Genomic DNA, 25,934 nt, shown 5'->3' on the forward strand with positions numbered 1-25,934 from the left:
ACCTGGATAGACCTGGAGACACCTGGAGACACCTGGAGACACCTGGAGACACCTGGGGACACCTGGAGACACCTGGAGACACCTGGAAATACACCTGAATAGACCTGGAGACACCTGGGAACACCTGGAGACACCTGGAAACTCACCTGGATACACCTGGAGACACCTGAGATACACCTGGAGACACCTGGATAGACCTGGAGACACCTGGAGACACCTGGACACAGCTGGGGACACCTGGGGACACCCGAGATACACCTGGGGACACCTGGAAACTCACCTGGATACACCTGGACACACCTGGGAACACCTGGATACATCTGGAGACACCTGGACACACCTGGAGACACCTGGATAGACCTGGAAACTCACCTGGATACACCTGGAGAACACCTGGAGACACCTGGACACAGCTGGGAACACCTGGAACCTCCAAAATTCCCAAAATTTCCCCCAAAATTTGTCCCAAACTCCCCCCAAAAATGCCCAAAAATTCAAAAAAAATCCCCAAAAAATTCCACCAAAAAATTCCCGAAAAATTCCCCCAAAAAATCCCTAAAAATTCCAAAAAAATCCCAAAAAATTCCACAAAATTCCCAAAAAATTCCCAAAAGTTCCCAAAAAATCCCAAAAAATTCCACCAGAAAATTCCCAAAAATTCAAAAAAAATTCCCCAAAAATTAAAAAAAATTCCCAAGAAATTCCAAAAAGTTCCCACAAAATTTATCCCGAAAATTCCCCAAAAAAATCCCCAAAAATTCCCCCAAATTTACTCCAAAGAATTCCAAAGAAATTCCCAAAAATTCCACAAAAATTTACCCCAAAAAATTCCCCCCAAAAATTCCACAAAAAATCCCAAAAAAATCCCAAAAAATTCCAAAAAAAATCCAAAAAAATTCCATAAAAATTCCAAAAAAATTCCCAAAAAATTCCATAAAAATTCCAAAAAAATTCCACAAAAAATCCAAAAATATTCCAAAAAAATTCCAAAAAAATCCCCCAAAAAATCCAAAAAAATCCCCAAAAAATTCCCAAAAAATTCCCAAAAAATTCCCAAAAAATCCCCAAAAAATTCCATAAAAATTCCCAAAAAATTCCCAAAAATCGTCTCCTCCCTCCCCTCCCCCCCCAATGTCCCGACCCCTTCCCAAATTCCCAAAAAAACACGAAAATTCCCGAATTCCTCTGGAATTTCTCCGGTTTTTATTTGGGGATCATAAATAAAGAGGAGGGGGGAGGGGAGGGGGGGGGAGGGGCCGGGAGCCCCCGGGAGCCCCAAAATGGGAGGGGAAATTTGGGAATTTTGGGAATTCCGGGGGGAAATTTGGGAATTCTGGGGGGAAATCTGGGAATTCTGGGAATTCCAGGGGGGAATTTTGGGAATTTCTGGGATTCCCAAGGGAAATTTTGGGAATTTTCGGGATTCCCAAGGGGAATTTTGGGAATTTGGGGAATCCCAGGGGGAAAATTTGGGAATCCCAGAGGGAAATCTGGGAATTTTTGGGATTCCCAAGGGGAAATTTGGGAATTTTTGGGATTCCCAAGGGAAAATTTGGGAATTTTTGGGATTCCCAGGGGGAATTTTGGGATTTTTTTGGATTCCCAGGGGGAATTTTGGGAATTTTTGGAATTCCCAAGGAGAATTTTGGGAATCCTGGGGCTCCCAGGGGGAATTTTTGGGATTCCCAGAGGGAATTTTGGGGCTCCCAAAGGGAATTTTGGGAATTTTTGGGATTCCCAAGGGGATTTTTGGGAATTCTGGGGCTCCCGGGGGGGAATTTTTGGGAATTCCGGGGAATCCGGCGCCGATTCCGGAAGCTCCCGCTGCTTCCTCATCCTCTCCCAGTCCCGAGGGGGGGTGGGGGAGGAATTTTTTTTGGGAATTCCCCAAATTTTGGGAATTCTGGGAGGTTTTGGGTGGGAATTCCGGGGGTCCCGCCCCCTTTTCCGAGTTTTTTTAGGGATTTTCCGGCTTTTTCTTGACGGAAATTCGCTTTTTCCGCGCCGCCAGCATCTCGTAGAACGGATCCACGCTCACGGCAGCCCTGCGGAATTCCGGGAATTTTCAGGGAATTCTGGGAATTTTGGGAAGGGGGAATTTTTGGGGATTTTTTTGGGAATTTTCTGGGATTTTTTGGGGAATTTTTGGGATTTTTTGGGGAATTTTTGGGGATTTTTTGGGGAATTTTTTGGAATTTTTGGGGAATTTTTGGGGATTTTTTGGGGAATTTTTTTGGATTTTTTGGGGAATTTTTGGGGGTTTTTTTGGAAATTTTTTGGGAATTTTTTGGGGCATTTTTGGGATTTTTTTTTGGGAATTTTTTTGGATTTCTTGGGGAATTTTTTTGGATTTTTTGGGGAATTTTTTTGATTTTATGGGGAATTTTTTGGGATTTTTTGGGGAATTTTGGGGATTTTTTTAGGAAAATTTTGGGGTTTTTTGGAGGGTTTTGGTGGATCTTTTGGGAATATTTTTTGCAATTTTGGGAATTTTTGGGAATTTTGGGAGTGGGCAATTTGAGGGTTTTTTTTGGAAATTTTTTGGGATTTTTTTGGGAATTTTTGGGATTTTTTGGGGAATTTTTTGGGAATTTTTTTGGGAATTTTGGGGATTTTTTAGGAGAATTTTGGGGTTTTTTGGGGCATTTTGGTGGATTTTTTTGGGAATTTTGGGGGGAATTTTGGGAATTTTGGGAGGGGGGAACTGGGGAATTTTTTGGGAATTTTTTGGGAATTTTTTGGTGATTTTTTAAAGGGAATTTTGGGGGTTTTTGAAGAGTTTTGGTTGATTTTTTTGGGAATTTTGGGAGATTTTTGAGGGAATTTTGGGAATATTTGGGGGGAATTTTGGGAATTTTGGGAGGGGGGAAACTGGGGAATTTTTCAGGAATTTTTTGGGATTTTTTGGGGAATTTTCTGGGGAATTTTTTGGGGAATTTTTTTGGGAATTTTTTGGGAATTTTTTTGGATTTTTTTGGGAATTTTTTGAGATTTTTTTGGGGAATTTTTTGGGATTTTTTTAGGAGAATTTTGGGGTTTTTTGGAGGGTTTTGGTGGATTTTTTGGGAATTTTTTTTTGGAATTTTGGGAATTTTTGGGAATTTTGGGAGTGGGGAATTCGAGGGATTCTTTTGGGATTTTTTCGGGAATTTTTTGGGACTTTTTGGGAATTTTTTGGTGATTTTTTAAAGGGAATTTTGGGGGTTTTTGAAGAGTTTTGGTTGATTTTTTTGGGAATTTTGGGAAATTTTTGAGGGAATTTTGGGAATTTTTGGGGGGAATTTTGGGAATTTTGGGAGGGGGAAACTGGGGAATTTTTTGGGAATTTTTTGGGAATTTTTTGGGAATTTTGGGGGAATTTTTTGGGATTTTTTTCAGGGAGTTTTGGGGGATTTTGGGAATTTTTGGGGGGGATTTTTGGGGCATTTTTTAGGGAATAATTCCAGGAATTTTCCCAGGAATTCCAGGACCAATTCAATCCTAAAAATTCCCATTTTTTAACTCTTTAAATCCCATTTCCAACCCCCCCCAAAATTCCATTTTTTAACCCTTTAAACCCCCCTTAAAAACTCCATTTTTTAACCCTTAAAAAATCCCATTTTTAACCCCAAAAAATTCTATTTTTTAACCCTTTAAAACTCCATTTTTTAACCCCAAAAAATCCCATTTTTAACCCTTAAAAATCTCAATTTTTGACCCAAAAAAAATCCCATTTTTTAACCCTTTCAGCCCCATTTTTTAACCCTTTAAATTCCTCTTAAAATCCCATTTTTAACCCTTAAAAATCCCAATTTTTGACCCAAAAAATCCCATTTTTTAACCTTTAAAATCCCATTTTCAACCCCCTAAAAAATCCCATTTTTAACCCTTAAAAATCTCAATTTTTGACCCAAAAAATCCCATTTTTTAACCCTTTAAGCCCCATTTTTTAACCCTTAAAATCCCATTTTTAACCCTTAAAAATCTCATTTTTCACCCCAAAAAAATCCTATTTTTTAACCCTTTAAACCCCATTTTTTAATCCCTTAAACCCCCCTTAAAATCCCATTTTTAACCCTTTAAAACCCCATTTTTAACCCTTAAAATCCCACATAAACCCCCCAAAAAATCCCCCAAAAAAATCCCATTTTTAACCCTTTAAACCCCATTTAACCCCACCCAATAATCCCCAAAATTCCCAGGAATTTTCCCATGGATTTTTCCGGGATTTCCCTGGAATTTTTCCCCTCTCTCACTGGATGGATTTGATCCCAAAAAATCCCATTTTTAACCCTTTGAAACTCCATTTTTTAACCCTTTAAAATCCCATTTTTTAACCCTTTAAATCCCAATTTTTAACCCTTAAAATCCCATTTTTAACCCTTAAAATCCCAATTTTTAACCCTTAAAACTCCCACTTTTAACCCTTTAAAACCCAATTTTTTAACCCTTTAAACCCCTCTTAAAAATCCCATTTTTAACCCTTTAAACCCCATTTTTAACCCTTAAAATCCCATTTTACCTCCCAAAAATCCCATTTAAAATTTAAAAAAAATTCCCAGGAATTTTCCCACGGATTTTTCCGGAATTTTTCCGGGATTTCCCTGGAATTTTCCCCTCTCTCACTGGATGGATTTGATCCCAAAAAAATGCCATTTTTAACCCTTTGAAACCCCATTTTTTAACCCTTAAAATCCCATTTTTAACCCTTTAAACCCCATTTAATCCCTCCCAATAATTCCCAGAATTTTCCCAGAATTTCCCATGGATTTTTCTGGAACTTTTCCGGGATTTCCCTGGAATTTTCCCCTCTCTCACTGGATGGATTTGATCCCAAAAAATCCCATTTTTAACCCTTTGAAACTCCATTTTTTAACCCTTTAAAGTCCCATTTTTAACCCTTAAAGTCCCAACTTTTAACCCTTAAAACTCCCCATTTTTAACCCTTAAAATCCCCATTTTTAACCCTTAAAAAAATCCCATTTTTAACCCTTAAAATCCCCATTTTTAACCCTTAAAATCCCCATTTTTAACCCTTAAAACCCCATTTTTAATCCTTAAAACTCCCACTTTTAACCCTTTAAAACCCAAATTTTTAACCCTTTAAACCCCATTTAAAAATCCCATTTTTAACCCTTAAAATCCCAATTTTTAACCCTTAAAATCCCACATAAACCCTCAAAAAATCCCCAAAAATCCCATTTAAAAGCCCCAAACCCCTCCCAAAAATTCCCAGGAATTTTCCCATGGATTTTTCCGGGATTTTTCTGGGATTTCCCTGGAATTTTCCCCCTCTCTCACTGGATGGATTTGATCCCAAAAAATCCCCCAAAAAAATCCCATTTTTTAACCCTTTCAACCCAATTTTTTAACCCTTTAAGCCCCACTTAAAATCCCATTTTTAACCCTTAAAATCCCAATTTTTAACCCTTAAAATCCCACATAAACCCCCAAAAAATCCCCAAAAATCCCATTTAAAAGCCCCAAACCCCCCTTTAACCCCCCCCAAAAATTCCCAGGAATTTTCCCATGGATTTTTCCAGGATTTCCCTGGAATTTTTCCCCCTCTCTCACTGGATGGATTTGATCCACTCGTCCTTCTGCTCGCGGCTGGGGGCGGAGATGCGATAAACGACGTGGTTCCCCTCCACCACGCGCCCGTCCGCCTCCGTCTTACACGCCTTGATCAGCTGGCCCTTGTTGTTGGGGATGTAGAGCTCGAAACAGTGCTGGAAAACAGGGAAAAATCCCGGGAAAAATTCATGGAATTTTGGGGAAAAAATTGGGAAAAAATCTGGGAAAAAATGGGATTTTTTGGGGTTTTTTTGGAATTTTTTTTGGATTTTTTCTGGATTTTTTTGAAGTTTTTTGGGGATTTTATTCTCTTTTTTTGGGGTTTTTTTAGGGTTGGAGTGGTTTGGGAATGAGGGAAAAACCCTGGAAAAATTCATGGAATTTTGGGGAAAAAACCCGGGAAAAAATGGGATTTTTTTGGATTTTTTTGGGATTTTTTTTGGATTTTTTTTGGAATTTTTTGAAGTTTTTTGGGGATTTTTTCTTATTTTTGGGGTTTTTTTAGGGTGGGAATGGTTTGGGAATGAGGGAAAAATCCTGGGAATTCCTGGGAAAAATTCCAGGGAATTTGGGAAAAAAAATGGGAAAAAATCTGGGAAAAAATGGGATTTTTTGAGGATTTTTTTGAGGTTTTTTTTTGATTTTATTTTAATTTTGGGGTTTTTTTAGGGTGGGAATGGTTTGGGAATGAGGGAAAAATCCCGGGAAAAATTCATGGAATTTTGGGGAAAAAATTGGGAAAAAATCTGGGAAAAAATGGGATTTTTTTGGATTTTTTTTTGATTTTTTTTTGGAATTTTTTGAGAGTTTTTTGAGGATTTTTTGTGAATTTTTCTGGGATTTTTTAGGGATTTTTGGAGAGCTGGGAAGGAGAAAAAAGTGGGAAAATCCAGAGAAATCCTGGGAAAAATTCCAGGGAATTTGGGGAAAAAAAGGGAAAAAAACTGGGAAAAAATGGAATTATTTTGCAATTTTTTGTGAATTTTTTGTGGATTTTTTGGGGGATTTTTTAGGGGTTGGAGTTGTTTAGGAGAAAGGAAAAATTGGGGAAAATCCGGGAAAAATTGGGGAAAATCTTGGGAATTCATGGAAAAAATAATGGGAAAAAATAATGGGAAAATCCGGGAAAAATGGGATTTTTGGGGGATTTTTTTGAGGTTTTTTGGGATTTTTTCTTATTTTTTGGGGTTTTTTTTAGGGCTGGAGTGGTTTGGGAATGAGGGAAAAATCCCGGGAAAAATTCATGGAATTTTGGGGAAAAAATCCGGAAAAAAATCTGGGAAAAAATGGATTTTTTTTGGATTTGTTTTGGATTTTTTTGGGGTTTTTTTGAGGTTTTTTTTTTAATTTTTTTTTTATTTTTTGGGGTTTTTTTAGGGTTGGAGTGGTTTGGGAATGAGGGAAAAATGGGAAAATCCAGAGAAATCCTGGGAATTCAGGGGAAAAAAAAATGGAAAAAAAACTGGGAAAAAACAGGGAAAAAATGGGATTTTTGGGGGGATTTTTTTGTGAATTTTTTGAGAATTTTTGGGAATTTTTGGGTTTTTTTTTTCCTGGAAAATATGGAAAAATCCCGGGAAAAATTCATGGAATTTTGGGGAAAAAATTGGGAAAAAATCTGGGAAAAAATGGGATTTTTTGGGATTTTTTTGGGATTTTTTTTGAATTTTTTTGAGAGTTTTTTGAGAATTTTTTGTGAATTTTTCTGGGATTTTTTAGGGATTTTTGGAGAGTTGGGAAGGAGAAAAAAGTGGGAAAATCCAGAGAAATCCTGGGAAAAATTCCAGGGAATTTGGGGAAAAAAAGGGAAAAAATCTGGGAAAAAATGGGAATTTTTTGGGGGATTTTTTTTGGATTTTTTTTGGATTTTTTGGGGGATTTTTTAGGGATTTTTTAGGGATTTTTGGGGGGTTGGAATTGTTTGGGAATGAGAAAAAATTGGGAAAACCCAGAGAAATCCAGGAAAAAATTCCAGGGGAAAACGAGAAAAAATGGGGAAAAAATGGGGAAAAAATGGGAAAAAAATGGGGAAAAAATGGGATTTTTTGGGTGATTTTGAGTTTTGGGGGAGTTTTTTGGGGAATTCTGGGGTTTTTTGGGAATTCCAGGAGATTTTTTGGGGAATTCCAGGTTGTTTTTTCCAGGAATTCCGGGGGTTTTTTGGAAATTCCAGGTTTTTATGGGAATTCCAGGGGTTTTTTTGGGAATTCCAGGAGTTTTTGGGGGAATTCCAGGTTGTTTTTTCTTCCACATTTTTCCCCAGGAATTCCAGGTTTTTCCCAGGAATTCCAAGTTCTTTTCCGGGAATTCCGAGGGGTTTTTTTGGGAATTCCAGGATTTTTTTCCAGGAATTCCAGGAATTTTTGGGAATTCCGGGGCTCACCGGCTTGCGGGGATCCTCGACCTCGCGGATGCTCAGGTTCTCCAGGGGGATGATCCCGCGCGGCTCCTTGTCCTGGGAAATCCGGGAATTCCGGGAGAAATCCGGGAATTCCGGCAGAAATCCGGGAATTCCAGCAATTCCAGAGGGAATTTGGGGGAATTTCGGGGAAATTTGGGGAATTTTTTTGGAATTTTTTGGGAATTTTTGGGGGGATTTTGGGAAATTTTGGACGATTTTTGAAAATTTTGGGGAATTTTGGGGAATTTTGGGGAATTTTTGGGAATTTTTTGGGAATTTTTTGGGAATTTTTTGGGAATTTTGGGGAATTTTGGGGAATTTTGGGAAATTTGGGGAATTTTGGGAAATTTTGGGGAATTTCTGGGAAATTTTGGGGAATTTTGGGGAATTTTTTGGAATTTTTGGGGGAATTTTTGGGAATTTTTAGGGAATTTTTGGGAATTTTGGGGGGATTTTGGGGATTCTGGGGGAATTTTGGGGAATTTTGGAAAATTTCTGGGAAATTTTGGGGAATTTTGGGGAATTTTTAGGGAATTTTTGGGAATTTTGGGAAATTTTGGGAAATTTTGGGGAATTTCTGGGAAATTTTGAGGAATTTTGGGGAAATTTTGGGGAATTTTGGGGAATTTTTGGGAATTTTTGGGGAATTTTTGGGAATTTTTGGGGAATTTTTGGGGAATTTTTGGGGAATTTTGGGGAAATTTTGGGGAATTTTTGGGAAATTTTGGGGAATTTTTGGGGATTTTGGGGGATTTGGGGAGAATTTTTGGGATTTTGGAGCAAAATTTGGGGATTTTTGGGAATTTCGGGTCGGATTTTTGGGATTTTGAGGTGAATTTTCGGGATTTTGGGGGGGATTTTGGTAATTTTGCGTCGGATTTTGGGGATTTTTGGGAATTCTGGGAATTCTTGGGGGGATTTTTGTAATTCTGAGTCAGAATTTTGGGATTTTGGGTGGATTTTGGGGTATTTTGGGTGGATTTTGTTGGATTTTGGGGTATTTTGGGTGATTTTGGGTGATTTTGGGGTGATTTTGGGTGATTTTGGGCTGATTTTGGGGTGATTTTGGGGTGATTTTGTTGAATTTTGGGTGATTTTGGGTGATTTCGGGGTGATTTTGGGTGATTTTGGGGTGATTTTGGGTGGTTTTGGGGTGATTTTGGGTGATTTTGGGGTGATTTTGGGTGGTTTTGGGTGATTTTGGGGTGATTTTGGGTGATTTCAGGTGATTTTGGGTGGTTTTGGGGTGATTTGGGGTGATTTTGGGTGATTTTGGGTGATTTGGGGTGATTTTGGGGTGATTTTGGGTGGTTTTGGGGTGATTTTGGGTGATTTCGGGGTATTTTGGGTGATTTTGGGGTGATTTTGGGTGATTTCGGGGTGATTTTGGGGTGATTTTGGGTGATTTTGGGTGATTTTGGGTGGTTTTGGGGGCTCACCGTGGTGTACTCGAAGTAGTAGAGGCAGTTGTCGGTGAGGATGAACCAGCGGCGCTTCCACGTCTTCACCCGCCCGCCTGCGGATCCGGGGGGATTTGGGGAATTTTGGGGGAATTTGGGGAATTTTGGGAATTTCGGGGGAATTTTGGGAATTCCTGGGTGCATTTGGGGAATTTTTTGGGAATTTTTGGGGAATTTTGGGGAATTTTTGGAGAATTTTGGGGGAATTTTGGGAATTTTTGGGAGGATTTGGAAAATTTTCAGGGGATTTTGGGGGAATTTTGGAAATTTGGGGGAATTTTGGGAACTTTTGGGGAATTCTGGGAATTTTTGGGTGGATTTGGGGAATTTTGGGTGAATTTTGGGAATTTTGGGGGAATTTTGGGAATTTTTGGGTGGATTTAGGGAATTTTGGGGTAGATTTGGAGAATTTTGGGGGGACTTTGGGAATTTTGGGGGAATTTTGGGAATTTTTGGGTGGATTTGGGGAATTTTGGGGGGACTTTGGGAATTTTTGGGGGGACTTTGGGAATTTTTGGGGGAGTTTTGGGAATTTTTGGGGAATTCTGGGAATTTTTAGGGAATTTTGGGAATTCTTGGGTGGATTTGGGGAATTCTTGGGGAATTTTTGGGGAATTTTGGGGGAATTTTGGGGAAATTTTGGGAATTTTGGGATCCTTGGGGCAAAATTTGGGGGATTTTGAAGGAATCTGGGGGGAATTGGGGAGAATTTGGGGAAAAATTTGGGATTTTGGGGAAAATTTGGGGGATTTGGGGGAAAATTGGGGGAATTTGAGGAATTTGAGGAATTTTGGGGGAATTTTGGGAATTTTGGGGAGGATTTTGGGGGTCCCAAGCTCTGCCCCTCCCCCACTCACCTCCTGGGGGGTCCCAAAGGCAGCAAAAGGGGGGGGAGGGGAAATTCGGGAATTTTGGGGGAAATTTGGGGAATTTTGTGGGAATTTGGGGAATTTTGGGGGAAATTTGGGGAATTTGGGGGGAAATTTGGGAATTTTGGGGAAATTTGGGGAATTTTGGGGGAAATTTGGGGAATTTTGGGGGGAATTTGGGGAATTTTGTGGGAATTTGGGGAATTTTGGGGGAAATTTGGGAAATTTTGGGGGAAATTTGGAGAATTTTGGGGGAATTCGGGGAATTTTGGGGGAAATTTGGGAATTTCAAGGGAATTTAAGGAAGATTGGAGAAAAATTGGGGGAATTTGGGGAGGATTTGGAGAAGATTTGGGAATTTTGGGGGGAATTTCGTGGGAATTTGGGAGGAATTTTGGGAATTTTGGGAGGATTTGGAGTAAAATTTTGGGAATTTCGTGGGAATTTTGGGAATTTTGGGAATTTGGGGATTTTTAGGGAAAGAAAATTAAAAAAAAAGAGAAAAAAATTCCATTAAAATTCAACAAAATCCAACTGGGAGGAACTGGGGGGAACTGGGAGGGGGCGTGGCCTCAATAAAGCTCCCAAAAATTCCCAAAAATTGGGATTTTTTGGGAATTCCACCGGGATTTTTTGGGAATTTGGGGGCGTGGCCTCTCCCAGGTGAAGTGGGCGTGGTCAAACCCAACCCCCACCCAATTAAATCAACAAAAAAACCCAAAAAATCATCAAAAAATGCCCAAAAATCGGAATTTTTGTGGAATTCCACTGGAAATTTTTGGGAATTTTTGGGAATTTTTGGGAATTTGGGGGCGTGGCCTCTCCCAGGTGTTGTGGGCGTGGCCAAACCCAACCCCCACCCAATTAAAGCAACAAAAAATACCCAAAAATCATCAAAAAATGCTCAAAAATCGGAATTTTTGTGGAATTCCACCCGGATTTTTTGGGAATTTTTTGGGAATTCTTTGGGAATTTGGGGGCGTGGCCTCTCCCAGGTGAGGTGGGCGTGGCCAAACCCAACCCCCACCCAATTAAAGCAACAAAAAACCCCCAAAAATCATCAAAAAATGCCCAAAAATCGGAATTTTTGTGGAATTCCAGCGGGATTTTTTGGGGAATTTTTGGGAATTCTTTGGGAATTCTTTGGGAATTCGGGGGTGAGGGGGGAATTGGGGGCTCACCCAGCTTCAGGAGCCAACCCTCGCGGTCGGGGTTGAAGAAGGTGTGGGTGAGGTCGTTGCCGTCGTCTTCGGGGATCTTGAAGGGCTCCGAGCGGATGCTCTCGTAGAGGTTCTGGAATTCCGGGAATTTCAGGAATTTCAGGGGGAAATTTGGGAATTTCGGGGGGATTTTGGGGGATTTGGGAGGGTTTGGGGGGATTTCAGGTGGAAATTTTGGGATTTGGGGGAAATTTCTGGGAGAATTCTGGAATTTTGAGGAGAATTCTGGGATTTTTGGGAGGAAATTCTGGGATTTGAGGGGGATTTTGGGGAATTTCGGGGGGAATTCGGGAATTTTTGGGGGGATTTGGGAGGATTTGGGGGAATTTCAGGAGGAAATTTGGGGATTTGGGGGGGATTTTGGGGAGAATTCTGGGATTTTTGGGGTAATTCTGGGATTTATGGAAGATTTGGGAGGAAATTCTGGGATTTAGGGGGGATTTTGCGGAATTTCAGGGGGAAATTTGGGGATTTGGGGGGGAATTCAGGAATTTTGGGGGGATTTGGGAAGGTTTGGGGGGATTTGGGAGGATTTGAGGTGGAAATTTTGGGATTTGGAGAGAATTCTGGAATTTTTGGAAAAATTCCGGGATTTTTGAGAGGAAATTCTGGGATTTGAGGGGGATTTTGGGGAATTTTGGGGGAAAATTTGGGGATTTGGGGGGGAATTTGGGAATTTTGGGGGGATTTGGGAGGGTTTGGGGGGATTTTGGGGGATTTCAGGTGGAAATTTTGGGGATTTGGGGAAAAATAAACTCCGCCCCCAAATCCCTCCAAACCCCCTTCAAACCCTCCCAAAATTCCCATTTTTCCCCCATTTTTTCCCGTTTTTTTTCCCAGATTTCACCCCCAGACCCCTCCCCCACCCTTGGACCCCTCCCCCACCCCTGGCCACGCCCACCGACCACACCCGAATAAACCACGCCCCCAAAATGACCCAAACCACGCCCCCAAATCCCTCTAAACCCCCCCTAAAACCTCCCAAAATTCCCGTTTTCCACCCATTTTTTCCCGGGATTTTGCCCCCAGACCCCTCCCCCACCTGTCCCCTCCCCCACCCCTGTCCCACACCTGTCCCCTCCCCCACACCTGACCACACCCACAAAAGCCACGCCCCCAATTCCCATTCAAACCCCTTCAAACCCTCCCAAAATTCCCATTTTTCTCCCATTTTTTCCCGGGTTTTTTCCCAGATTTCACCCTCAGACCCCTCCCCCACCCTTGGACCCCTCCCCCACCCCTGGCCACGCCCACCGGCCACACCCACATAAAGCCACGCCCCCAATTCCCATTCAAACCCCTTCAAACCCTCCCAAAATTCCCATTTTTCTCCCGTTTTTTCCCGGGATTTCGCCCCCAGACCCCTCCCCCACCCTTGGACCCCTCCCCCACCCCTGTCCCCTCCCCCACACCTGACCACACCCACACAAGCCACGCCCCCAAATGGCTCCAAAACCCCCTAAAACCTCCCAAATTTCCCCATTTCCACCCGTTTTTTCCCGGGTTTTTTCCCAGATTTCACCCCCAGACCCCTCCCCCACCCTTGGACCCCTCCCCCACACTCACCGACCACACCCACACAAGCCACGCCCCCAAAAAGACCCAAACCACGCCCCCAAACCCCTCCAAACCCCTTCAAACCCTCCCAAAATTCCCGTTTTTCTCCCATTTTTTCCCAGTTTTTTTCCCAGATTTCACCCCCAGACCCCTCCCCCACACCTGTCCCACACCTGTCCCCTCCCCCTCCCCCCCCACACCTGTCCCCTCCCCCACCCTGAGCAGCTCCTCGGGCAGGTCGCCGCCGTCGTTGATGCCGCGGTTCATGGCCACGAAGCGCTCGGCCGAGGGCTTGTCCCGAACGTTGGGGTTGTGCAGGCTGGTGTTGAGCATGATCACCGCGAAGGACAGCACGTAACAGGTGTCTGACAGGTGACAGGTGTGTGACAGGTGTGTGACAGGTGTGTGACAGGTGTGTGACAGGTGTGTGACAGGTGACAGGTGTGTGACAGGTGTGTGACAGGTGACAGGTGTGTGACAGGTGTGTGACAGGTGTCTGACAGGTGACAGGTGTGTGACAGGTGTGTGACAGGTGTGACAGGTGTGTCAGGGTGTCCCCAAGTGTCCCCAAGTGTGACCCAAATCACTCCAGGTGTGACCCTGTCCCAGCCAATTGTGACCCTGTTCCATCCAGGTGTGTCCAGGTGTGTCCCCAGGTGTGACCCAGGTGTGTCAGGGTGTCCCCAGGTGTGACAGGTGTGTGACAGGTGTGTGACAGGTGTGAGACAGGTGTGTGACAGGTGTGTGACAGGTAACACGTGTGTCCAGGTGGGTCCCGAACGTTGGGGTTGTGCAGGCTGGTGTTGAGCATGATCACCGCGAAGGACAGCACGTAACAGGTGTCTGACAGGTGACAGGTGTGACAGGTGTCCCCAAGTGTCCCCAGGTGTCCCCAGGTGTCCCCAGGTGTCCCCAGGTGTCTCCAAGTGTGACCCAAATCACTCCAGGTGTGACCCTGTCCCAGCCAATTGTGACCCTGTTCCATCCAGGTGTGTCCAGGTGTGTCCAGGTGTGTCCCCAGGTGTCCCCAGGTGTGTCCCCAGCTGTGTCCAGGTGTGTCCAGGTGTGTCCAAGTGTCCCCAGGTGTCCCCAGGTGTCCTCAGGTGTGTCCAGGTGTCCCCAGGTGTCCCCAGGTGTGTCCAGGTGTGTCCAGGTGTGTCCAGGTGTCCCCAGATGTGTCCCCAGGTGTCCCCAGATGTGTCCAGGTGTGTCCAGGTGTCCCCAGGTGTCCCCAGGTGTGTCCAGGTGTCCCCAGGTGTGTCCCCAGGTGGGTCCAGGTGTCCCCAGGTGTCCCCAGGTGTGTCCCCAGGTGTCCCCAGGTGTTGTCACCTGTGCAGGTGTTGCTGTTACCTGTACAGGTGAACACCCCGGGGTTGCAGAGGCAGTAACGTTGTGCGAACGCCTCCATCATCCGATCGATCTTCTGCGCCTCCCCCGGCAGCCGGAAACTCCACAGGAACTGCCTGAAACACCCCCAAAAATACACCTGGAATGTTCCAGAAATACACCTGGAATGTTCCCAAAAATACACCTGGAATGTTCCAGAAATACACCTGGAATGTGCCAGAAATACACCTGGAATGTTCCAGAAATACACCTGGAATGTTCCAGAAATACACCTGGAATGTTCCCAAAAAATACACCTGGAATGTTCCAGAAATACACCTGGAATGTTCCAGAAATACACCTGGAATGTGCCAGAAATACACCTGGAGTGTTCCAGAAATACACCTGGAATGTTCCAGAAATACACCTGGAATGTGCCAGAAATACACCTGGAATGTGCCAGAAATACACCTGGAATGTTCCAGAAATACACCTGGAATGTGCCAGAAATACACCTGGAATCTTCCAGAAATACACCTGGAATGTGCCAGAAATACACCTGGAATGTTCCAGAAATACACCTGGAATGTTCCCAAAAAATACACCTGGAATGTTCCAGAAATACACCTGGAATGTTCCCCAAAATGCACCTGGAATGTGCCAGAAATACACCTGGAATGTTCCAGAAATACACCTGGAATGTTCCAGAAATACACCTGGAATGTGCCAGAAATACACCTGGAATGTTCCAGAAATACACCTGAAACACCCCCAAAAATACACCTGGAATGTTCCCAAAAATACACCTGGAATGTTCCCAAAAAATACACCTGGAATGTTCCAGAAATACACCTGGAATGTTCCAGAAATACACCTGGAATGTGCCAGAAATACACCTGAAACATTCCCAGAAATACACCTGGAATGTTCCCAAAAATACACCTGGAATGTTCCCAAAATACACCTGGAATGTGCCAGAAATACACCTGGAATGTTCCAGAAATACACCTGGAATGTTCCAGAAATACACCCGGAATGTCCCCAAAAAATACACCTGGAATGTGCCAGAAATACACCTGGAATGTTCCAGAAATACACCTGGAATGTGCCAGAAATACACCTGGAATGTGCCAGAAATACACCTGGAATGTTCCAGAAATACACCTGGAATGTTCCAGAAATACACCTGGAATGTTCCAGAAATACACCTGGAATGTTCCAGAAACACACCTGAAACATTCCCAAAAATACACCTGGAATGTTCCAGAAATACACCTGGAATGTGCCAGAAATACACCTGGAATGTGCCAGAAATACACCTGGAATGTGCCAGAAATACACCTGGAATGTTCCCAAAAAACACCTGGAATGTTCCCAAAAAATACACCTGGAATGTTCCAGAAATACACCTGGAATGTGCCAGAAATACACCTGGAATGTGCCAGAAATACACCTGGAATGTTCCAGAAATACACCTGGAATGTTCCCCAGAAATACACCTGGAATGTTCCAGAAATACACCTGGAATGTTCCCCAGAAATACACCTGGAATGTTCCAGAAATAGACCTGGAATGTTCCAGAAATACACCTGGAATGTTCCAGAAATACACCTGGAATGTTCCCAAAAAATACACCTGGAATGTGCCAGAAATACACCTGGAATGTTCCAGAAATACACCTGGAATGTTCCCAAAAAATACACCTGGAATGTTCCAGAAATACACCTGGAATGTTCCAGAAATACACCTGGAATGTGCCAGAAATACACCTGGAATGTTCCAGAAATACACCTGGAATGTTCCCAAAAATACACCTGGAACGATCCAGAAATACACCTGGAATGTGCCAGAAATACACCTGGAATGTTCCAGAAATACACCTGGAATGTTCCCAAAAAACACCTGGAATGTTCCCAAAAAATACACCTGGAATGTTCCAGAAATACACCTGGAATGTTCCAGAAATACACCTGGAATGTTCCCAGAAATACACCTGGAATGTTCCCAAAAATACACCTGGAATGTTCCCAAAATACACCTGGAATGTGCCAGAAATACACCTGGAATGTTCCAGAAATACACCTGGAATGTTCCAGAAATACACCCGGAATGTCCCCAAAAAATACACCTGGAATGTGCCAGAAATACACCTGGAATGTTCCAGAAATACACCTGGAATGTGCCAGAAATACACCTGGAATGTGCCAGAAATACACCTGGAATGTTCCAGAAATACACCTGGAATGTTCCAGAAATACACCTGGAATGTTCCAGAAATACACCTGGAATGTTCCCCAGAAATACACCTGGAATGTTCCCAAAAATACACCTGGAATGTTCCAGAAATACACCTGGAATGTGCCAGAAATACACCTGGAATGTTCCAGAAATACACCTGGAATGGTCCAGAAATACACCTGGAATGTTCCAGAAACACACCTGAAACATTCCCAAAAATACACCTGGAATGTTCCAGAAATACACCTGGAATGTGCCAGAAATACACCTGGAATGTGCCAGAAATACACCTGGAATGTTCCAGAAATACACCTGGAATGTTCCCCAGAAATACACCTGGAATGTTCCAGAAATACACCTGGAATGTTCCCCAGAAATACACCTGGAATGTTCCAGAAATAGACCTGGAATGTTCCAGAAATACACCTGGAATGTTCCAGAAATACACCTGGAATGTTCCCAAAAAATACACCTGGAATGTGCCAGAAATACACCTGGAATGTGCCAGAAATACACCTGGAATGTTCCAGAAATACACCTGGAATGTGCCAGAAATACACCTGAAACATTCCCAGAAATACACCTGGAATGTGCCAGAAATACACCTGGAATGTTCCAGAAATACACCTGGAATGTGCCAGAAATACACCTGGAATGTTCCCAAAATACACCTGGAATGGTCCAGAAATACACCTGGAATGTTCCAGAAATACACCTGAAACATTCCCAAAAATACACCTGGAATGTTCCAGAAATACACCTGGAATGTTCCCAAAAATACACCTGGAATGTTCCAGAAATACACCTGGAATGTTCCAGAAATACACCTGGAATGTTCCAGAAATACACCTGGAATGTGCCAGAAATACACCTGGAATGTTCCAGAAATACACCTGGAATGTTCCAGAAATACACCTGGAATGTTCCCAAAATACACCTGGAATGTGCCAGAAATACACCTGGAATGTGCCAGAAATACACCTGGAATGTTCCAGAAATACACCTGGAATGTGCCAGAAATACACCTGGAATGTGCCAGAAATACACCTGGGAGGGGCCCAGGTGTATCCAGGTGTTCCCAGATGTGTCCAGGTGTATTCCAGGTGTGTCCAGGTGTGAGTTCAGGTGTTCCCAGGTGTATCCAGATGTGTCTGGGTGTGTCCCCAGCCCCCCCAGGTGTGTCCAGGTGTGAGTTCAGGTGTATCCCAGGTGTATCCAGGTGTCCCCAGGTGTCCCCAGGTGTGTCCAGGTGAATCCAGCTGTGTCCAGGTGTGAGTTCAGGTGTATCCCAGTTGTATCCAGGTGTCCCCAGGTGTCCCCAGGTGTCCCCAGCTGTCCCCAGCCCCCCCAGGTGTTTCCAGGTGTGTCCAGGTGTGAGTTCAGGTGTCCCCAGGTGTGTCCGGGTGTGTCTCCAGTCCCCCCCTGGTGTCCCCAGGTGTCCCCAGATGTGCCCCAGGTGTATCCAGGTGTGTCCCCAGGTGTCCCCAACTGTTCCCAGGTGTGAGTTCAGGTGTTCCCAGGTGTCCCCAGCTGTGTCCAGGTGTATCCAAGTGTGTCCCCAGCCCCCCCCCCAGGTGTCCCCAGGTGTCCCCAGCTGTGTTCAGGTGTGTCCAGGTGTACTTCAGGTGTCCCCAGGTGTTTCCAGGTGTCCCCAGCTGTGTCTGGGTGTGTCCCCAGGTGTATCCAGGTGTGTCTGGGTGTGTCCCCAGGTCTATCCAGGTGTCCCCAGGTGTCCCCAGGTGTCCCCAGGTGTCCCCAGCTGTATCCAGGTGTATCCAGGTGTATCCAGGTGTCCCCAGGTGTTTCCAGGTGTCCCCAGGTGTCCCCAGGTGTCCCCAGCTGTGTCTGGGTGTGTCCCCAGGTGTATCCAGGTGTGAGTTCAGGTGTCCCCAGGTGTCCCCAGGTGTCCCCAGCTGTCCCCAGCTGTCCCCAGGTGTATCCAGGTGTGAGTTCAGGTGTGTCCCCAGGTGTCCCCAGCTGTTCCCAGGTGTCCCCAGGTGTCCCCAGCTGTCCCCAGGTGTCCCCAGCTGTCCCCAGGTGTATCCAGGTGTGAGTTCAGGTGTATCCAGGTGTCCCCAGGTGTCCCCAGCTGTATCCAGGTGTCCCCAGCTGTCCCCAGGTGTCCCCAGCTGTCCCCAGGTGTGTCTGGGTGTATCCAGGTGTGTCTCCAGCTGTTTCCAGCTGTTCTCACCTCAGCGCCTGTACCAGGTTCAGGTCGGTGAACTCGTGCAGGTCCACGAAGGCGTGGAGAACACCCAGGTTAAACTCCTCCCTGGGGGGTGGGGTCAGTCCCAGTTCATCCCAGTTCAGCCCAGTACAGCCCAGTTCAACCCAATCCCCTCCCAGTTCAACCCAATCCCCTCCCAGTACATCCCAGTTCATCCCAGTACACACCAGTACAACCCAGTTCAGCCCAGTACACACCAGTACAGCCCAGTACAGCCCAGTTCAACCCAATCCCCTCCCAGTTCAACCCAGTTCATCCCAGTTCATCCCAGTACACACCAGTACAGCCCAGTACAGCCCAGTACAGCCCAGTACACACCAGTACATCCCAGTACATCCCAGTTCATCCCAGTACACACCAGTACAGCCCAGTACAGCCCAGTACAGCCCAGTACAGCCCAGTACACACCAGTACACACCAGTACAGCCCAGTACATCCCAGTACAGCCCAGTTCAACCCAGTACAGCCCAGTACAGCCCAGTACAGCCCAGTACACACCAGTACAGCCCAGTTCATCCCAGTACAGCCCAGTTCATCCCAGTTCATCCCAGTACACACCAGTACACACCAGTACAGCCCAGTACAGCCCAGTTCAACCCAGTACAGCCCAGTTCAACCCAATCCCCTCCCAGTTCAACCCAGTTCATCCCAGTCCCTCCCAGTCCGTCCCAGTTCCCTCCCAATCCCCTCCCAGTCCCTCCCAGTCCATCCCAGTTCCCCCCAATCCATTCCCAATCCATTCCCAGTTCCCTCCCAGTCCCTCCCAATCCCCTCCCAGTCCCTCCCAGTCCCTCCCAATCCCCTCCCAGTCCCTCCCAGTTTCCCCCAGTCCATCCCAATCCATTCCCAGTCCCTCCCAATCCCCCCCAATCCCTCCCAGTCCCTCCCAATCCCCTCCCAGTCCCTCCCAGTCCCTCCCAATCCCCTCCCAGTCCCTCCCAGTTTCCCCCAGTCCATCCCAATCCATTCCCAGTCCCTCCCAATCCCCTCCCAGTCCACCCTAGTTCCCCCCAGTCCCTCCCAGTCCCCCCCAGTCCCTCCCAGTCCATCCCAGTATCCCCAGTACCTCTCCCCAGCCCCTCCCAGTCCCTCCCAGTTTCCCCAGTACCTCTCCCAGTCCCTCCCAGTCCCTCCCAGTCCCTCCCAGTTGCTCCCAGTATCCCCAGTACCTCTCTCCCAGGTAATCCCCGATGGCCGTTTTGTTCAGCCCCTCCCCCTTGTAGAGGAACCGAGCGATGTCCTCGGCCGTGTGCCGGAGCAGCTCCTGCTCCACCAGGAACTGGATCCCCTGGGAAAGGGACAGAATTCCCAAAATTCCCGGAATTCCTGGAATTCCCAAAAATTCCCAAAAATTCCCACCCAAAAACACCAAAATTCCCATTTTTTAGAGCGAAAATCGGTGAAAATTCGCATTTTTTATGTTAAAAATTCACATTTTTTGGTCCTCAAAAGACGCTGAATTCCCAAAATTCCCGGAATTCCCGGAATTCCCAAAAATTCCCAAAAATTCCCAAAAATTCCCACCCAAAAACACCAAAATTCCCATTTTTTATAGCGAAAATTGGTGAAAATTCGCATTTTTTACATTAAAAATTCGCATTTTTTGGTCCTCAAGAGATGCAGAATTCCCAGAATTTCCCTGAATTCCCAAAATTCCCGGAATTCCCAAAATTTCCCAAAAATTCCCAAAAATTCCCACCCCAAAACACCAAAATTCCCATTTTTTACAGCGAAAATTGGTGAAAATTCGCATTTTTTATGTTAAAAATTCACATTTTTGGTCCTTAAAAGACCCCAAATTCCCAAATTTCATCCCCTGGGAAAGGACAGAATTCCCAAAATTCCCGGAATTCCCGGAATTCCCAAAAATTCCCAAAAATTCCCACTCGAAAACACCAAAATTCCCATTTTTTAGAGCAAAAACTTGTGGGGTTTATGTTAAAAATTCATATTTTTGGTCCTCAAGAGACCCTGAATTCCCAAAATTCCCAAAATTCCCGGAATTCCCAAAAATTCCCAAAAATTCCCACCCAAAACCCCCAAAATTCCCATTTTTTACAGCAAAAAATCGCTTTTTTTGCATTAAAAACGAGCAAAAATTCGCGTTTTTGTTACTCAAAAGACCCCAAATTCCCAGATTTCATCCCTTGAGAAAGGACAGAATTCCCAAAATTCCCAGAATTCCCAAAAATTCCCAAAAATTCCCAAAAATTCCCACCCCAAAACACCAAAATTCCCATTTTTTAGAGCGAAAAATTGCATTTTTTGCATTAAAAACGAGCAAAAATTCGCGTTTTTGTTACTCAAAAGACCCCAAATTCCCAAATTTCATCCCCTGGGAAAGAACAGAATTCCCAAAATTCCCAAAATTCCCAAAATTCCCAAAAATCCCCAAAAATTCCCCAAAATTCCCCCAAAATTTCCCCCAAAAATTCCCCAAAATTCCCCCAAAAATTCCCCAAAAAATTCCCAAAATTCCCCCAAAAATTCCCAAAATTCCCAAAAAAATTCCCCCCAAAATTCCCCCAAAATTTCCCCAAAAAATTCCCAAAATTCCCCCAAAAATTCCCAAAATTCCCCCAAAAATTCCCAAATTTTCTCTCAAAATTTCCAAAATTTCCCCCAAAAATTCCCAAATTTCCCCCAAAATTCCCCCAAAATTTCCAAAAATTCCCCCAAAAATTCCCCAAAATTTCCCCAAAAATTCCCAAAATTTCCCCCAAAATTCCCCCCAAAAATTCCCAAAATTCCCCCAAAAATTCTCAAAAATCCCCCAAAAATTCCCAAATTTTCCCTGAAAATTCCCAAAATTTCCCCCAAAAATTCCCAAAATTTTCCCCCAAATATTCTCAAAATTCCCCCAAAAATTTCCCCAAAATTTCCCCAAAAATTCCCAAAATTCCCCCCAAAAATTCTCAAAAATCCCCCAAAAATTCCCAAAATTCCCCAAAAAATTCCCCCCAAAATTCCCAAATTCCCCCAGAATTCCCAAAATTCCCGGAATTCCCGCTCACCTTTTTGGGATCCATGTTGAATTTCTTCCGTCCCATCCCCATTTTCCGGTTCCTCTGCAGCGTTTTGCTGGAATTTTGGGAAAATTTTGGGAATTTTGGGGAATTTTTGGGGAATTTTTGGGAATTTTTGGGGAATTTTTGGGAAATTTTTGGGGAATTTTTGGGAATTTTTGGGGAATTTTTGGGAATTTTTGGGAATTTTTGGGGAATTTTGGGGAATTTTTGGGAATTTTGGGGAATTTTTGGGAATTTTGGGGAATTTTTGGGAATTTTTGGGGGGTTTTGGGGGATTTTGGGGAATTTTAGGGGGTTTTGGGGGATTTTGAGGGATTTTGGGTAATTTTGGGGGATTTTGGGGAATTTGATGCTCCCAGGTTGGAATTTTGGGGAATTTCGAGGGATTTTGGGGAATTTCGAGGGATTTTGGGGAATTTTGGGGGATTTTGGGGAATTTCGGGGAATTTTGGGGAATTTTGAGGGATTTTGGGGAATTTTGGGGGGTTTTGGGGGATTTTGGGGAATTTTAGGGGGTTTTGGGGAATTTTGGGGGATTTTGGGAATTTCAAGGGATTTTGAGTAATTTTGGGGGATTTTGGGGAATTTGGGGGGATTTTGGGGGATTTTGGGGAATTTGATGCTCCAGGGTTGGAATTTTGGGGAATTTCGAGGGATTTTGAGGAATTTTGGGGAATTTTGGGGAATTTTTGGGAATCTGATGCTCCCAGGTTGGAATTTTGGGGAATTTTGGGGAATTTCGAGGGATTTTGGGGGATTTTGGGGAATTTTGGGGGATTTTTGGGAATCTGATGCTCCCAGGTTGGAATTTTGGGGAATTTCGAGGGATTTTGGGGAATTTTGGGGGATTTTGGGGAATTTTTGAAAATTTGATGCTCCCAGGTTGGAATTTTGGGGAATTTCGAGGGATTTTGGGGGATTTTGGGGAATTTTTGGGAATCTGATGCTCCAGGGTTGGAATTTTGGGGAATTTCGAGGGATTTTGGGGAATTTGGGGGGATTTTGGGGAATTTTTGGGAATTTGATGCTCCTGGGTTGGAATTTTGGGGAATTTCGAGGGATTTTGGGGAATTTTGGGGGATTTTTGGGAATTTGATGCTCCCAGGTTGGAATTTTGGGGAATTTGGGGGGATTTTGGGGAATTTTTGGGAATTTGATGCTCCCAGGTTGGAATTTTGGGGAATTTCAAGGGATTTTGGGGAATTTGGGGGGATTTTGGGGAATTTTTGGGAATTTGATGCTCCCAGGTTGGAATTTTGGGGAATTTTGAGGGATTATGAGGAATTTTGGGGGATTTTGGGGGATTTTGGGGAATTTTTGGGAATTTGATGCTTCCGGGTTGGAATTTTGGGGAATTTCGAGGGATTTTGAGTAATTTTGGGGGATTTTGGGGAATTTGATGCTCCCAGGTTGGAATTTTGGGGAATTTCGAGGGATTTTGGGGAATTTTGGGGAATTTTTGGGAATTTGATGCTCCCAGGTTGGAATTTTGGGGAATTTTGGGGAATTTTGGGGAATTTTGGGGGATTTTGGGGAATTTTGGGGAATTCTGAGCCTCCTCACCTGCCCTCGTTGGCCTCGAGCCCCTCGACCTCGCTGATGGCCTCGCTGAGTTCGTCGCGGAGCCGTTGGATCTCCCCCAGCAGCTCCTGCTTCCGGCGCCGGATGGATTCCAGCTCCCGCCGCTCTTCCGGCGTCAGATCCGGGGGAACTGCCGGGAACCTCGACCTCACCTGGATGCACCTGGCCACGCCCCTTCCTCACGGGAACCCCCCCCCAGCAATGCCAGAATGGAAGATTCCGGTCCCTGGCCACGCCCCCTTCCTCATGGGAACCCCCCCCAGCAATGGCAGAATGGAAGATCCCGGTCCTTGGCCACGCCCCTTTCTCATGGGAACCCCCCCCAGCAATGCCAGAATGAAGATCCCGGTCCTTGGCCACGCCCCTTTCTCATGGGAACCCCCCCCAGCAATGCCAGAATGGAAGATCCCAGTCCTTGGCCACGCCCACCTCAGATCTGGCCACGCCCCTTCCTCATGGACCCCCCCCAGCAATGCCAGAGTGGGAGATCCCAGTCCTTGGCCACGCCCCCAATGTACCAGACCACGCCCCTTTTTCATGGGAACCCCCCCCAGCAATGCCAGAATGGAAGATCCCGGTCCCTGGCCACGCCCCTTTCTCATGGACCCCCCCCAAGCAATGCCAGAATGGAAGATTCCGGTCCTTGGCCACGCCCCTTTCTCATGGACCCCCCCCCAAGCAATGCCAGAGTGGGAGATCCTGGTCCTTGGCCACACCCCTTCCTCATGGCCACGCCCCTTTCTCACAGGGAACCCCCCCCAGCAACGCCAGAGTGGGAGATCCCGGTCCTTGGCCACGCCTCTTCGTCATGGCCACGCCCCTTCCTCATGGCCACGCCCCTTTTTCATGGACACCCCCCCAGCAATGCCAGAGTGGGAGATCCCGGTCCTTGGCCACGCCCCTTCCTCATGACCACGCCCCTTTCTCATGGACACCCCCCCCCCAGCAATGCCAGAGTGGGAGATCCCGGTCCCTGGCCATGCCCCTTTCTCATGGACCCCCCCCAGCAATGCCAGAATGGAAGATTCCGGTCCTTGGCCACGCCCCTTTCTCATGGACCCCCCCCCAAGCAATGCAGGAGTGGAAGATCCCGGTCATTGGCCACACCCCCTTACTCACGGGAACCCCCCCCCCAGCAATGCCAGAATGGGAGATCCCAGTCCTTGGCCACGCCCCTTCCTCATAGGAACCCCCCCAGCAACTCCAGAGTGGGAGATCCCAGTCCTTGGCCACGCCCACCTCAGACCTGGCCACGCCCCTTTCTCATGGGAACCCCCCCCCCCCCGGCAATGCCAGAGTGGGAGATCCCAGTCCCTGGCCACGCCCCTTCCTCATGGCCACGCCCCCTTCCTCATGGACCCCCCCAGCAATGCCAGAGTGGGAGATCCCAGTCCTTGGCCACGCCCATTTCTCACATAACCACGCCCCTTTTAACAACCCCCCGCCTTCTCATTAAACCCCTCATAGGCCACGCCCCTTTGCCCATAAATAGAAATCGGGGCGTGGTCTGACCTAAAGGGGCGTGGCCTTTCCTTATAAGGAAATGGGTGTGGTCTAATTTGCATTTTTATGGGGAGTGGCCCAGCACAAAGGGGGCGTGGCCGAATTTCCCCTCACGGAATTGTCCCCGCCCACCCCCCCCCGCGGGGATTGGTTCCGCCCAATCACGTGACGCCCTCCCGCCCTTTTTTCCCGCCGCGCCCATCACGTGACCGCTGCTCGCTCCGCCAATGGCCGCCGCCTCACGAAACCCCCCCCCCCCCCACCCCACCCTCAACCCTCACCTTCCTCTCACACCTTTCCCGCCCTTTTTCCGGTTCCCGCCTCGCTCTCCGCTTCCCGCCCCGCTCCCCTCAGCCCTCGGCGGCCTCACCGTAAACTCCGTCCTCCATGGCGGGGCCGGGGCCGCTCCGCTTCGGCCGCTCCGCCCGCCCCGCCGGGCCCCGGGCCCGCTCCGGCTCCGCCACACGGCTGCTCCCGCCCCTCGCCGCCGAGTCCGCCAATCAGCGCCGCGCTCGCGGTGATTGACAGGCGGCGCAACCAATAGAAGGTAGTGAAGGGCGGGCTCAAAGCGTTGGCCAATGGGAACGTGCGGCTGCGTGATTGGCAGGAGTGTTGGCCAATGGAGAGCGTTTAAGGTGTGGCCGCGGGTTTATTATGAGTGACAGCGAGCTCAGCCAATAGCAAGCGGGAAATCGCTGAGGAGGCGGGACTTCACATTTTGATTGGCTTTTAATCGCCCTCTGATTAATATTAATGAGCTTGTTAATATTTATGAGCTTCATTAATATTAATCTGTTCTCTGGATTTCCGCGTGTCCTTTCCAGGTCCCCAAAACGTCCCCAAATGCCCCCAAAATCCCAAAATTCCACCCAGAAATTCCCATTTTCCCACAAAATCCCCCAAAATTCCCCCGAAACGACCCCGAATCCCCCAAAAATCCAGAGGCTCCTCCCCCTGGGAAATTCCCGAT

General features: G+C 46.0%; 1 protein-coding gene across 1 annotated transcript; it reads right to left on the minus strand.

Moving 5' to 3' along the window:
- Window positions 1-1,258: 1,258 nt before the first annotated feature.
- Window positions 1,259-25,455, minus strand: CYTH2 (cytohesin 2). Its single transcript, XM_058828903.1, has 12 exons — window positions 25,335-25,455; window positions 23,444-23,591; window positions 21,866-21,932; window positions 20,021-20,139; window positions 18,816-18,896; window positions 14,411-14,523; window positions 13,277-13,425; window positions 11,464-11,576; window positions 9,394-9,472; window positions 7,937-8,008; window positions 5,554-5,708; window positions 1,259-2,045 (listed from the first exon to the last, which is right to left on the minus strand). The coding sequence occupies exons 1-12, from the start codon at window positions 25,351-25,353 to the stop codon at window positions 1,958-1,960; spliced, it is 1,203 nt and encodes a 400-aa protein (XP_058684886.1). The 5' UTR covers window positions 25,354-25,455; the 3' UTR covers window positions 1,259-1,957.
- Between the last annotated feature and the right edge of the window lie 479 nt (window positions 25,456-25,934).

The sequence above is a fragment of the Poecile atricapillus genome, unplaced genomic scaffold, assembly GCF_030490865.1.
Source record: "Poecile atricapillus isolate bPoeAtr1 unplaced genomic scaffold, bPoeAtr1.hap1 scaffold_318, whole genome shotgun sequence".
NCBI lineage: Eukaryota > Metazoa > Chordata > Aves > Passeriformes > Paridae > Poecile > Poecile atricapillus.

Excerpts from the sequence above, each read along its gene's own strand:
- CYTH2 (XM_058828903.1), bottom strand. Across the intron at positions 8,009-9,393 it reads ACTACTTCGAGTACACCACG|GACAAGGAGCCGCGCGGGAT; the intron begins GTGAGCCCCCAA and ends CGGATTTCCCAG. Across the intron at positions 2,046-5,553 it reads GAGTGGATCAAATCCATCCA|GGCTGCCGTGAGCGTGGATC; the intron begins GTGAGAGAGGGG and ends GGAATTCCGCAG.